Source organism: Balaenoptera musculus, chromosome 2 (genome assembly GCF_009873245.2).
Source record: "Balaenoptera musculus isolate JJ_BM4_2016_0621 chromosome 2, mBalMus1.pri.v3, whole genome shotgun sequence".
Lineage (NCBI taxonomy): Eukaryota > Metazoa > Chordata > Mammalia > Artiodactyla > Balaenopteridae > Balaenoptera > Balaenoptera musculus.
The window spans coordinates 141,469,780-141,483,779 of record NC_045786.1 but is presented as its reverse complement, the minus strand read 5'-3'; the positions used below and the strand labels follow the sequence as shown (position 1 = coordinate 141,483,779).

General features: G+C 38.6%; 1 protein-coding gene across 1 annotated transcript; it reads left to right on the top strand.

Moving 5' to 3' along the window:
* Positions 1-5: 5 nt before the first annotated feature.
* Positions 6-13,442, top strand: ATP6V1D (ATPase H+ transporting V1 subunit D). The gene is made up of 10 exons (XM_036841931.1): positions 6-91; positions 447-646; positions 4,855-4,972; positions 6,113-6,192; positions 7,556-7,623; positions 8,348-8,392; positions 9,489-9,592; positions 10,050-10,116; positions 11,305-11,383; positions 12,518-13,442. Exons 2-10 carry the CDS (start codon positions 606-608, stop codon positions 12,657-12,659), a joined length of 744 nt encoding a protein of 247 aa, XP_036697826.1. The 5' UTR covers positions 6-91; positions 447-605; the 3' UTR covers positions 12,660-13,442.
* Positions 13,443-14,000: the final 558 nt, after the last annotated feature.

Here is a 14,000-nt window from a genome sequence, read left to right as displayed (position 1 = left end):
ACAGGATGGAGGCCCCCCTCTTCGTCACTGACCATAGAGTCCAGGTCCTCCGAGAACAAAGACGAATGTGGACCTTAGGAGGACCTGAAAAGTACGTTTTCTCGCTGTCTTTAGCTTTCGCTAAGTAACCTTCAAGGTGCAGGTAAGAGGGAGGACTCTGATTCCTTGTCCCTGAAAAATAAATCCTCTCTGAAAGCTTTAGTCAACCATGGGTGGCGCTGTGACCAAAGATGAAAAGTGGAGGAAGAGAAGGAGTGTACTCTTCCCTGTTCTTGCGCCTCGACCTGCGCAGCCGCCTGGGAGCTGGAGACCGGGGGTGGGGGTGGGGGCTAGAAGATGAACCGGAAATGAGGGGCGGTTCCGGGGTGCGCGCGCCTCAACATCCGGGCATCGCCTTCTTCCTGTCGCCTTCCCCACACCCCCTACCCCCCCACCCTTACCGACAGGAAGCGGAAGTGAAGAAGGCGTATCCTGGCTGCCTCTTAGCAACGCCAGGGGGTCACGTGACACAACCAGCTGACTCAGGTGGCGCAAGACTCAGTGGCTGGGCTTGTTGCAGCCACGATTGCCCGGCCAGGGACCCGGGCCGAACAGTCATCGTCAGAATGTCGGGCAAAGACCGAATTGAAATCTTTCCCTCGCGAATGTAAGTAAAAGAATGGAACGAACAGGTGTTCAGGAAGACCTGCCCGAGCCGCTGTCCCTCCATACCCTGGACCAGCAGCGGGGCTCCTTGTTTCCTGGGCCGACCCTGAGCTCTCTCCAGTCTCTTCTCGTGAGTCCAAGGCGAGGCTCCCTCAGGGGCCCCTTACACATTCCTCTGAGTGAACCAGACTGGACAGAGCAAGTCCAGCCCGTGAGAACAGGCGCCCGGCCTGCTGGCTTTTGTAGAGATCCGCTGACTTTAATCATTAATCGAGCCATTCATTCCATATTCCCTTATTGATCCGGACACTGGATTTATATAACTATGAATCGTCGCCACTCTTGCCCTAACAGAGCTCACAGTTTAGTGGAGGGATAGATAAACGGACGAAGTTTGATAAATGCTTTGAGAAGGGAAGTCTACTGCGGTGGGAAGCAGGCTTCTAAGCCAATTTGGGGGTTGAATCGAATCGCCCTAAAATGGGCGTCAGGTTCGATCTTGGATACCCATACTCATTTTCCAAGATCCCCTGAAATGTCACGTGCGGTGGGAAGCTATACCTGAATTTCCGAGGCACTCCTTTTGTTCTGTCACCATTGCATCTCATTCAGACTTCTGTTAATATCACCCGTCACATTGTAAAGCGCATATTTGTTCATGTATATTTACCACTGAACTGTGAGCTCTCTCCAGGATGAGAAGTGTCTTGATTATTAATCCACAGAAGGTCCACAAAAAATGTTACTTGAATGAACCCATGCCGTGGAATCTGTTCAGTTGTGGCCTCCTTTCTCTTTGGGCCTGAATTCTTTGTTAGGAGAAAAATTTTAAGTTTTCTCAAATGTGCCTAACGACGTGTGGAAGGTAAAGATTGTTCTTATTTGCCCTCTCCCCCTCCCCCTGCCCCTCTTCCTTTTCCTCTTTTTTTCACTGAGGAGCAGAAAATCAGTTTTGGTTTTGACACTTAGATCTTTTGATTGTGGTCCTATCTCTTTGGGGGTGTTCTGTTGTTTTTCTTTATTCTGACTTTTTCTCAGAGAATCTGAGGATGCTTAAAATAAGAGTTATATTTAAACCCCAAACCTAGATTTCTGTACCTACCTGGGTGGCTACAGCTTTTAATGAAATCAAGGGGTTTTTGTTTGTTTGGTTTCTACCTTCGCCTGTTGACTTTCTAATAGCTGTTCGTCCTAGGTGGGAAGTAAGTCAGTTGTGGAGAAAGGCAGTGCCTGTGAAATAGATAAGGATCAGGACTACCCTGGGGTAGTGAGGACTGTAGAACTCCCAGCACTTAAAGACTCTGACTCCATCCAAACCTCTGCCCTAAGAGACACCAGACTCTAGCATGGCTTCTGGTAGCCTAAGGCTAAGTTCCTAGAATGACTCCAGCCCCTAGTAAAATGCCTGCTTGAGAAAACTCATCCAGCCAGGAGAATTTACTCTTTGTTCTATGCAACACCTGAGACTATGCCCCGACCTCCCTTCCTTAATTGCCTGCTAGCAGACACAGCTGGCCTGATGGCATTTCCAGTGCCCAACCTTTTGGAATTTTTCTCTGACTGGCATCCACTCTCACTCTCCTCACTCATTTTAAAATGTCTAATCACCTGTGCACAATCGGAAAGGAGCTCAGCTCTTTCCCCTGCTGTCAGTGGTTACTGAATAATATCTGTTTTCACAGCTTTAACTAATGTCTGGCTGTGTTTATCTTTGATAGTAGTCAGAATGTTAACATTTTGTTTTTTGTTTTTACTTTGAGACTAAGAGGTGAAAATACACTCTTTGGGCTTAGACAAGAATGATAGGTTTGTGAAGGTGAAAATTGCTATTTGAGAGTACTCAGCTTGCCAATTGAGAGGAAAATCAGGTGCAGGAAGTAACTGCTTCTCTAAATATTTTCCCCAAGGCTTATCAGCAGGTACTTTGTCATGTAGTCAGATGTTTTTGATTCAGCCGGAAGCAAAGTCATCATCCTAGCTGAAGGTCAAACATTTTTTGTAGGGCCAAGCAGCTCTGTAACTTGTAAAAGAGCAAGTGTTTAAAGAGCGAGGCTAGAAAATACACTAGTGACTTCTGTTTCAGACACTACTACCTTACAGTGCTATCCTGTGAAATGGGGCTGTCACCCACTTAGGCACCAGAGAGAGCAAAACAAGTTTAGAGTGGAAGCAAAAGAGGCATGAAGGATTTGGAGTCAACAGAGGTCAGTCACATCCAGGTTCTCCTACACACTGGCTGTAAGCCCTTGGGCAAGTCACTCTTTGAGTCTCAAGAATTAAAATTTGTCTATTTCATGAGAAAATAAATTAAATATAGGAGGAAATTAAAATTAGCGTGGTGAATTCAGTTTTATGAACCAGTTCACCTTTTTACTGTAAACTTGCTGCCATTTGCAGTACTAGGATTTGACTTAAATTTGGTTCAACTCTTTGAGCCCAAAGTCTGGTGGTTAGTGTCAACAACACGGTATGTTAAATGTACACGTTGGGGTGCATAGCTCTTGCTCAGGCTGGAAGCTGAACCAGCTTCACTTGGTTAGACCTCCAGTGAGGCTAGTCAGTGCAAATTCAGCCATTGATAGCTAGTTTTTCAAAGACAGAACTGTTCACCTGAATTATGTCCCCTTAATCTATAGGTGAGGCAGTATGGCACATGGTTGGGGTACAGTGGACCTAGGTTTGAACCTTGGTTAAATCCCTGGAGTCAGAAATCTGTTTCAGGTCTTGCTCTGCGTTTTCTTCACCGAGGGACTGTGGGAAAGTCATTTCACTTTTCTGAGCTTTGTTTTCCTATCTTTCAAGATAATGTCTAAAGCCCCTTCCAGCTATAGAATTGTTTTAGTAACCTTTGGCCTATGGTAGAAGATTCAGTATAATCTAAGAATTTAGTCAGAAGTTTAGCAAAAACTATTTTGCAGTTGGTCATAACACCAGTCATATGAAATTATGTCCCCTTAAACAAATCACTTTAAGTATGTTATACAATTGATTATTGAATCTTATTATCCACTTTGTTTTTCTCATTATTAAATTTTATGTGGCATATGGTAGCAAGAATGGAAATGTCAATTTCTGCTGTTGCTTTCTTGACTTTGGTTTTGGGGTTTCTGATGGGAAAAGATTGAAATAGGGAGGTAAGGAGGTATCAATGGCTTGTCACTTCTCAGAAATGTTTACTTATATGTGTCATTTGTTACCTGGAGTAATTTACAAATTAGTAAAGTGATTGGTAGTAGAGTCTTAATTGATGATATCAAAACACTTCAATGCCACACTTTTAATGGAAAAAGTGATAAATGACTGTGGTATGAAATACAGAAGGTAAAACAGAATATAGTAGTAAAAAGTAAATCCATTCTTTTCACTCAACCTAATTTTCCAAAGGAAACTGTTACCACTTTCTGTGAACCTCTCTAGAACTATTCTCTTTATCTATATAAGCACATTCATCCCTTACTGTGCATAACTGAGACAATGTAATATGAGGAGCACATGCAGATCTACCTTCCCCTTTTTTTTTCTTTTCCTTCCTCTTTTTTTTTAATGGCTTCATATCATTCTATTGTATGATGAACCATGATTTGTGGAACATTTAACTTGTTCCCACCCTTTTGCTATTACAAATAAGGCTGGACTACTCATCCTTGACCCTGTACATGTTTTTGTGTACATGTGGGAGTAAATCAGGGGGATAAATCCCTTAAAGTAGAATTGTTGGTCCTGAAGGTAAATGCATTTCAAATTTTGATATATATGATTGGACAGATTTTTTTTTTTAATTCTTAGTGCATCCCTAATGGAAACATACACTGTTTTAACTCACAAATCAAGTATTTAAACTATGCTGGCATCATAAAATAGTTCTAATAAATATTTATTAAATCATAATAAAATTTATTAAATTATTAACCAATTATTAAGTAATAATATTTATTATAATAATTATTTATTAAATTATTAATGTTAGTAACTTATTTATCAAATTATTAAATACTTATTTATTAAAGGATTGTTTCTGTTTTAAATAAAAAAGACTTCTTATTTATGGAACACTGAGGGTGGAAATCTACAGTATTGAGAAACCAATTAAGCCTGTCAGTTACAAATGGTACATATTCTCGCTCTCATGACATCAAGGAATTAGCATAATTTTAACACCATATTGGGGAAGTATTTTTATTTTAAATGTCTTTAACTTTATTTACATAGGGCACAGACCATCATGAGGGCTCGGTTAAAAGGAGCACAGACGGGTCGAAACCTCCTAAAGAAAAAATCTGACGCCTTAACTCTTCGATTTCGACAGATCCTTAAGAAGATAATAGAGGTAGAATGAAGTTTGCTTAGAATTGTATTTCTTTTAGAAGCATCTATGGAAAATCCAGCACGGCTGTTGGCATTTTAATTAAACTTTTTTCTTTCAAAAGTCAAAATGCCATTACAAATGTAACAGGTTTCAGCAAGTACATTTAATAAGATTCAAACTCTTTACTCTTGCCCCCAAACCCCACTTGATCTACTCTGGCCCCTGCCTGCCCCTCTCATCTCATCTGGAGCTTTTTTTCTAACATCCTCCTCTAGGACCTTTGCATTAGCTGTTTCTAATGCCCGAAATGCTCTTTCCCCAGTATTGATTATAACTGTCCTCTGGCCTGTCTGGTAACTTTCTACCCACCTGTCCCAGTTTTTCTTCTCTTTCAAAAAAATTACTGGGTATTCTCAAACATTAAATATTCCAGATTTTAGAATCACTGTGCCATTAGGATTTTGAGAGCAGTATAGTGAATTTAAAAGATTAATTTGAGCAAATCAGCATGGACTCATTCAGGAATAAGGTAGGCCCTTCAGTAAAGGTTCAGTTTCCTATTTCTTAGTGCCTTTATTCCAGTATTTTAATTATAAAACTCATGGTTTTGCAACATTGTTAGTAACCATAACCAAAACTGTTCAAGCAAAATTGGATATATATATATTTTTTCTTTTTTTTTTTTAATTTTTAAATTTTATTTATTTTTGGCTATGTTGGGTCTTCGTTGCTGTGCGCGGGCTTTCTCTAGTTGCGGCGAGCAGGGGCTACTCTTCGTTTTGGCACATGGGCTTCTCATTGCGGTGGCTTCTCTTGTTGCAGAGCACGGGCTCTAGGCGCGCGGGCTTCAGTAGTTGTGGCTTGCGGGCTCTAGAGCGCAGGCTCAGTAGTTGTGGCACACGGGCCCAGTTGCTCCGCGGCATGTGGGATCCTCCCGGACCAGGGCTCAAACCCACGTCCCCTGCACTGGCAGGCGGATTCTTAACCACTGCGCCACCAGGGAAGCCCGAAATTGGATATATTTATTTTATTGTTACCAAATCAATATTTACATGTACACCTGGTGTAAAATACTGATAGTTGTTAAAGGAACATGATTATGATATGATTTTTCCCTGTAAAAAACTTGGTTGAATTGGCTGTTGGTTTTTGCTTTTCCAGACTAAAATGTTGATGGGTGAAGTGATGAGAGAAGCTGCCTTTTCACTTGCTGAAGCCAAGTTCACAGCAGGGGACTTCAGGTAAGAACACTTAAGTGGGGTGTTCTGAAAAACAAAGTGCTATCATGTTCATAATTTCATTTAAAAGCCTCTTTTAATTTAAAAAAATACATAAGCATTAAAGACAAATGATATAGTAATAATAAGAACACTTTTAACCCCATCACCTTAACACTTTTGTGTTTATTACCACCCATGTGTATCTGTTACATAGTTGCAGGCACAGAATACTTAATATTTTACAGTCCATTTTCATTTAGTATTGTATCATAAACATTCTTCCCTATTTTCACATCGCTGCATAATCTTTAGATGTATGATAATGTATTAATGTTTTCCTGTAATGGTGGGCCTTTGGGTTGATTTTCAGATTTTTGGATTACTAGAAAAGGTGCCATGAACATCTTTATGTATATATTTTTTAATTTCTGTTGAATTATTTCCTTAGGAAAATTTTTGAGAATGGAATTGGTTGTTTAAAGGGCATGGACTTTATGGCATATGTCAATATGTGCTTTACAAAGTGTACAAAATGGCTTAGTTATTGCTTTACATATGTTTAGTTATGTCATTTGATTCTCCACATAAGCCTGTGAGGTGGACCAGGTGAGCATTGTTGTTCTCAGTTTAAGTTCAGTGCCTTCCTAAAGTCAAATGACTACTCAGGGGCAGAAATGGAAGTTTTCAGGGTTTTTGATTTTAGTCTTCTTTACCAATAACACAGTGCCTCCATTCTTAGTTTGTGTTATCTGGGAACATTACCTGTGGACAGTCTTACAGCTTGAGGGGCATAAGACCTTTTGAAGTAGTAGACTTTTACTTTTTGCCAGTGTTGGTAGGATAACAATTTGCATTGACTTTTCCATGAGAGGGTGGGAATAAAGAGTGTGTATGTGGTATGTGAAAGTGTTTTAGGGTGGTTATGGGGAAGACACTTTATTTTGTGATAGTAACAGGTGGGGAGTCAGACAAAGCCAGATGGAAATTAGATAGATTCCAAGGTAAAGAAATTGAACTCCTGCTTAGACACACCTAGAGGTTTGAACAGCAAACCCAGAAGGAAGGAATGTTTTCTCCAAATTACATTAGTGGAATGAAAATCCCTAAAGTCACATCCATGCACCACATGTCTGATTGAAAACTTAAGCACTCCATGTACATTAAAATCATTCTTTGTATTCTTATGGCTAATGTTTGAATATTGTTCATACTTTGCTCTCTGAGGCCCTCCTCTGGTAGCAGTGATTGTTCTTTTCTGAAAGAAGACACTCATCAAAGCATAATCGTGACATCTTACTTTTGTTGAAGTCACCTGATGGGTCCCTGATGGTTTATTTCTCACTCTAAAAACTCAGCTAAATCAAGGCCTTTTCTTTTTCTGCAGCACCACAGTAATCCAAAATGTAAATAAAGCCCAAGTGAAGATTAGAGCAAAGAAAGATAATGTAGCAGGTAACTTTTCAACCCTTTGGAACTCTTAGCGGAGAAAAGATAACATTTTAAAATTAACCCGTTTATACAGCAAGATCTTGATGGCCCAATTAATCTTTTCTCCTTAGACAAAGTTGATTGGCTTTACATGTTAAAACTATTGTTTACTGGTGGTTGCCAGGGGATGGGGGTGGGGAAAGCTATTGTTCAGTGGATGTGAAGTTACAGTTATACAAGATAAATACATTTTAGAGAACTGCTGTACAGTAGTATAGTTACAGTTAATAACGGTGTTGTGCACTTAAAAACTTAAGAAAGTAGATCTCATGTTGAGTGTTCTTAACACATACACACAGGAAAAGGGGCACAAATCTTTTGGAGGTGATGGATATGTTTATTACCTTAATTGTGATGATGGTATCATGGGTGTATGCATATTTCTATACTCATCAAAATGTATACATTAAATATGTGCAATTATTTGTATATGTATACCTCAAAGATAAAAGAAAAAAAAACAAACATTGTAACAACCAGATCCCTTACTAAGGATAATCTGACTTTTGAATAGGAATGAACACTTAAGAAGGAAGGTTTCTAAATTCATTCATTGAAACGAGTTACAGTTCCAGGCAATCTCTAGACTTTTGAGTATTTGCTGAAAAAGAAACACGGGAAACAGTGGTTAAGAAACAGTACTTCAAGGACATGTTTGTGAATCCATATATGTTTCTGTGTTTAACAGGTGTTACTTTGCCAGTATTTGAACATTACCATGAAGGAACTGACAGTAAGTGTGAAACTTTTTATGTGTGTGTCTCTGGGTTCTTCCAGTTCCTCTTTAAATGAACCTTATTCTGGAAAATGATGATAAATAGACCTGCTTAGAGTTCAGTGGTTCCAGTGTTGGAAACCTTCTTTTTTTTTTTTTTTTTTGGGGCCTCCCCGGGCAGCATGTGGGATCTTAGTTCCCCGACCAGGGATCAAACCCGTGCCCTCCTGCATTGGGAGTGTGGAGTCTTAACCACTGGACCGCCAGGGAAGTCCAGAAGCCTTCTTATCAGATACATTTGGGACAATAGTTTATCAGTTAATCAAAAAAGTGTTATTGCAGGGAGTCACAAAACATTGTACATTGCTTAAAATATTTTATTTCAACCTAGAAATTTATAGAGTCATTTGCAATTTTAAAAATATAAGGCCATGGCCTTTCTTTGAGTATGAATCCACTGATTAGACTTCCATGTTGTCTTTCTGCATAAACCACACCCATAATGCATTGTTTATAATTTCCAGTTTGGGTCTTTTTAAAGTAGAGTAAGATCTCAGACACTGTGATACAGTCTGAATGCTGAATCTTCCTAGACTTTTGTAGCCAGCCTGCCCAATTTTTTTATAATTGTCTCACCTTTTCCTAATTTGACAGCATGTTTCAGGTAGTAATGCATCGTTGTTGAGTCTTTCCAAAGTAATCAGTTTTCTTTCATAGAAACAACGATATTCTTTCTTTGGCCCTCATATTAAATTGGTTCACATCAAATATTTAGTACTGCTTGAATAAAGAAGTAGAATATTCTAAAGAGTCACCTGTTAACAGAGAGTGTCAACCGTACTGGGGCATCAGGCAGTATAATCTACAAAGGGAAGGGGTGCATTGGTTAATCCAGCAAGCTAACTTCTCCTATAGTTAGATTTAGAATAGTATCCTTGTGCAAAACTATTCAGCAACATGTCCTACAGTTTTGGGGGAGTGAAATGGGCACTTAGTGTTTGGGTTAGTGAATTTGTTTTTCCATGTTTGGTATTATTCTGACTTATCTTCTTTTGGGAAGTTTATGGGGAAGATTACACCCTAAATACAAATGTTGTCTGACTGGTTCTTTCAGGTTATGAACTGACTGGTTTAGCCAGAGGTGGCGAACAGTTGGCTAAACTGAAGAGGAATTATGCCAAAGCAGTGGAACTACTGGTGGAACTAGCTTCGCTGCAGGTAAGTTTCTGAAATGGTGGCTTCTGCACCATTGTCCCTACTTTTTACTACTAGCAAAATGTTTGTGCAATGGTATAGTTTCACTCTTGGCTAGGTGAGAACAGCAATAGTCAATATAGATTTAAATGCAAATATAATATGGTTTATGCATGAAAGCCTTTCCCCCCCCCCCCACTTTGTGGCCAGTTAATATATATCTAGGTCATTAGTGTATGATTCTCTTCTCTTGCCATTTTTATAACTTCAGGTGAGTCTGAAGGAAACAAATTCTAATAGAATGGAAATCATGTTAGCTCTATGGAAATCTCATAAGAATTTTCTGTTCTTTAAGTATGTTGAAAAGAAGTAGTCTTGGTTTCCAAATGTTTTCTACAAGTGCTGAGTGAAGGCAAGTGGTGGACAGGGCATGATTAGGAAGACTTTGTGCTTACATTATTAATTTATCCTCTTACTTTAGACTTCCTTTGTTACTTTGGATGAAGCTATTAAGATAACCAACAGGCGTGTAAATGCCATTGAACATGGTGAGTGTAAGCTGCTGTGAGGCTCTTTGTCCATCCTCTTGTCCGCACCTCCACATTTGTCACGGACCTACTAGGAGTCAGGCACTGATCGCCCGGTGAATAAGATGTTGCCCCTGCCCACAGTGGGAAGGGCAGCGAGTCAGTAATACAGATAACTGTTAGTAAATCCTTTGCTAGAAGTGTGTGTATGATTTAGGGGGTAGTTAGGGGAGAGTGGTGAGTTAGAAAGTACGGAATGTTTTACTCATTTCTGATTATTCATGAATAAAAGGTGAAACTATTTCTCAAGAGCCCTAATGTTTTTGTAAGTTCTTTCCAATGACTGAGTGATAAATGTTTTTGAACACATGAAGTATTAAACTTCAAATCTCTCTTTCTTAGGCCTTATGTCCTGTTCTCTTGCTGTTCTCCTTGATTTCTAAAAATAAATTTTCCCATTGGATGCATTTATTTTCCATCTCTCATTTCATTATTTTAAAACTATGACTGCTGAATGTTGCCACAGTACTTTTTGCTTAAGAAACTCAGTTTTCATTAAAGGAACACTTATTCAATTTTAAAGTAAGAAAGGAGCAAAATTTGAGCAGCAAGGAAATTATTTTGCTTGGGCTCTATTAGTGTTAAAAAGGAAGTTATCTCATTTTTAAAAAACTCAAAACACATTTCCTGACTGCTTGCTTGTGCCAACCTCTTGCATGGAATTGCAAGCAAAACAAAATGGATAAGGTAACAGTTCCAATTCACAAGGAGTTCACATTCTAGAAGCAGAATAGGCAAATTCTGTGTAAAGTAGAACCTTACGATTAACACAAAATTCAACTTACTGTATTCTCTCTGCTCAATGCTCCAGTTTTTAACAGTGGATTGCTGTTGTATTTAAAATAACATCTGTGGTTCAATGTTACATATTCATATAAATTCAGTATATTCAGTGTTGTATATATCATGGTCCGGTGTTACCTGTCCATAGAAAAGACAGTATGAGGGCATATTCCAAAATATTTATAATAGCTAACTATAGAGTGGTTGGATTATACTTCATTTTATTTCTTTGTGTTTTTGTTTTTTGCATTAAATGTACATTTATTTTACAGTTAGAAAAAATAAGTTAGTTGTTATACAAATGAGCACTGGCAATTTGAAAAAAGGTTTGAAGTTCTCACTATATATATATTTTTTAAACCCTAGTCATCATTCCCCGGATTGAACGTACCCTTGCTTATATCATCACAGAGCTGGATGAGAGAGAGAGAGAAGAGTTCTATAGGTTTGTTGGAATTTGCAGTTATTGATCATTTTTTGTTTTTCCATATTCCAAAAGCTCGATTTTCTGAGACATGTTGGCTTATGTTCTTTAGAATTAGCACAGCTTGGGACTTCCCTGGCTGTCCAGTGGTTAAGACTCCACGCTTCCGTTGCAGGGGGCATGGGTTTGATCCATGGTCAGGGAACTAAGATCCCACATGCAGTGCAGCGTGGGCAAAAAAATAAAAAAAAATTAAAAAAAAGAAAGAATTAGTACAACTTGTATTTTATTCTGATAAGAAACAAGAAATAATATTGCCAAAGGCTGTGGAGACAGATCTGTGCCAAGTTTTGCACACACCTAAAATATGGCATCTCTGAAAACTTAGGCCCTTCGGAGAAACTATAAATAGCCTTGATAATTCTTTAAAATGAGACAATGATTTAGATGGGGTGTCTCCCACATAAAAAGAAACTGGAATTAATCAGTCAATCAACAAATATGTATTGCGTGTTGAAAATGTTCCAGGAGAAAGTATAAAGTATTTGGGGGCATTACATAATAATATAAATCATACCATTAGAGAGAGTACTTGGAGAGAAATGATACCTGTACAGGAATTAGCTCTGAACATTTAGAGCTAGTAGGGACAATAAATACTAAAATAGGTGGTGTGCAGGGGTCAGTGTGTCAGTTTCAGAGAAGTGGGAGATAGGTGAAGGCAGGCGTATTCAGGAAAGGCATAGCTGTCTTGGACCTTGAGTAGCATCTGAGTATGATTTATAATCGTAATTAGCAAAATTTAGTTTGTCCTTCAGTTGATGTGCAGGGTTGTGGTAATCCAGATTGAATGATCCAAAATTTTAATGTCTGAATGCTGAAAACCTGTTCCGTTATCAGGGAGTGGACATCAAAGTTTATTCACCCTGAGACAGGAGCTTTTGAAATCAGTTATTAGCTTAAAATGTGTGTGTATTCTACCTCAAATCTTTTTTTTTTAAATGGGTTATAAATATGTTACTGAAATTGAAATTAATAAAGGTAGAATTTTGTTCTACTTTGTAGGTGTTTATTATCCTTGTTACAGAACTAGAAGAAATCAATTCTACTTAGTACCAAAACAGCATTCAGAAAATTCCCTCCTTTATTTTATAGGTTAAAGAAAATACAGGAGAAGAAAAAGATTCTCAAGGAAAAGTCTGAGAAGGACTTGGAACAACGGAGGGCAGCTGGAGAGGTGATGGAGCCTGCTAATCTTCTGGCTGAAGAGAAGGATGAGGATCTTCTCTTTGAATAATCTTTTCTGCTGATTCTTTCAGAAGGCCTAACATGGCATCATTTTAATGCACGGTGTGTAGGTTTGGTATGTGTGGCTATTTAATTTTTGGCCTAAGAATTTCACCAGTTGTAAAATTCCCTGATGTCCGTTTATGGGATTACCTTTGCAGAATCATAGTTCAGCAACCATTTATCACCAATGAGATTTGTAGAACCTGCCCAGAGACTTATAGAATTTATTCTGCGAAGTGTCACCCTACTGCACTTACATGTCTGTTGCAAGTGATCTGCTTACCAACATATTAAGAAATTCCCCTAAGGAAACAGCAGTGGTCTCAGGCCAACACATGTAGGAAAGCTACTGCTGGAACACCCTTTGTTCCTACCGACTTGCACACCATTGTCTGAGATTGCTGCAGCCATCCTTGTGTTAGTTACTGTGGGACTTCTCTCCTCAAGCTTTATGAAAACCTTCACTTATTCTTCCTTGAATGACAGGTCTGTCTTGTCTGTCATGGGAACAGTTCTGCCAATTCAAATGTGACTATGGTAATAAACAGTAAAATGATTTAAAAATGAGTTGTTCCTTTTTAATGAATTTACTGCTAAGTTGTGTTCTTATGCTCAGATCACCACATGGGATTGGCATCCAAAAAGAGCTTTCTCTGCAGACATGTATGTAGTGGGTAGCTTCCCTTTTTCCCCCCTTCATATTTCAGTGTTTTTTACTAATAAACTTACTGAGGTGAGTGATTGATTGTTGAATTCTGGGATACTAATAAATATGATTGATTGCCAATGAGTTAAGAGGGCTTATTATTACTGCTGTTTTTTCTAAGAAAAAATACTAATTAATTCCCATTTGAGAGTAATAAGGTAACTGTACTATTTTATAAGCAGTAACAACTTGAGGCATTTGAATGGCCATATCAGGTGACTGACTGAGGTTTTTAGTAGTTTGATCTGGTGTGAGCCATCCATGATTACTCAGGCTTTCCTGCACTCAGTTATAGGCATTGTTTGACGTGACTGGCCATGGAACAGTTTTTAATTAGTGAAATTGTGACACTAGCCTTAACCGTACTGTGTTTAAATCAACTGATATCATCACAGCCTAGGCTAATTTTAAAGTAGGTAATTTTAAAGTAATTATTTTGCATAAATTTAACAAAGACCTACTATAAAATAGCTTAGTGGTATTAGACATTTGTGTTTTATCTATCTATATTATTATCTCATCACAACAACCATTAAGAGGTACGGATTGTTTTAATCCTGCATTTCACAGAAGAAAATTTTGAGGCACAAGGAGCTTGAAGTGGTGAATCCCAGATTTAAATCCAGGCAGTCTACCTGCCTT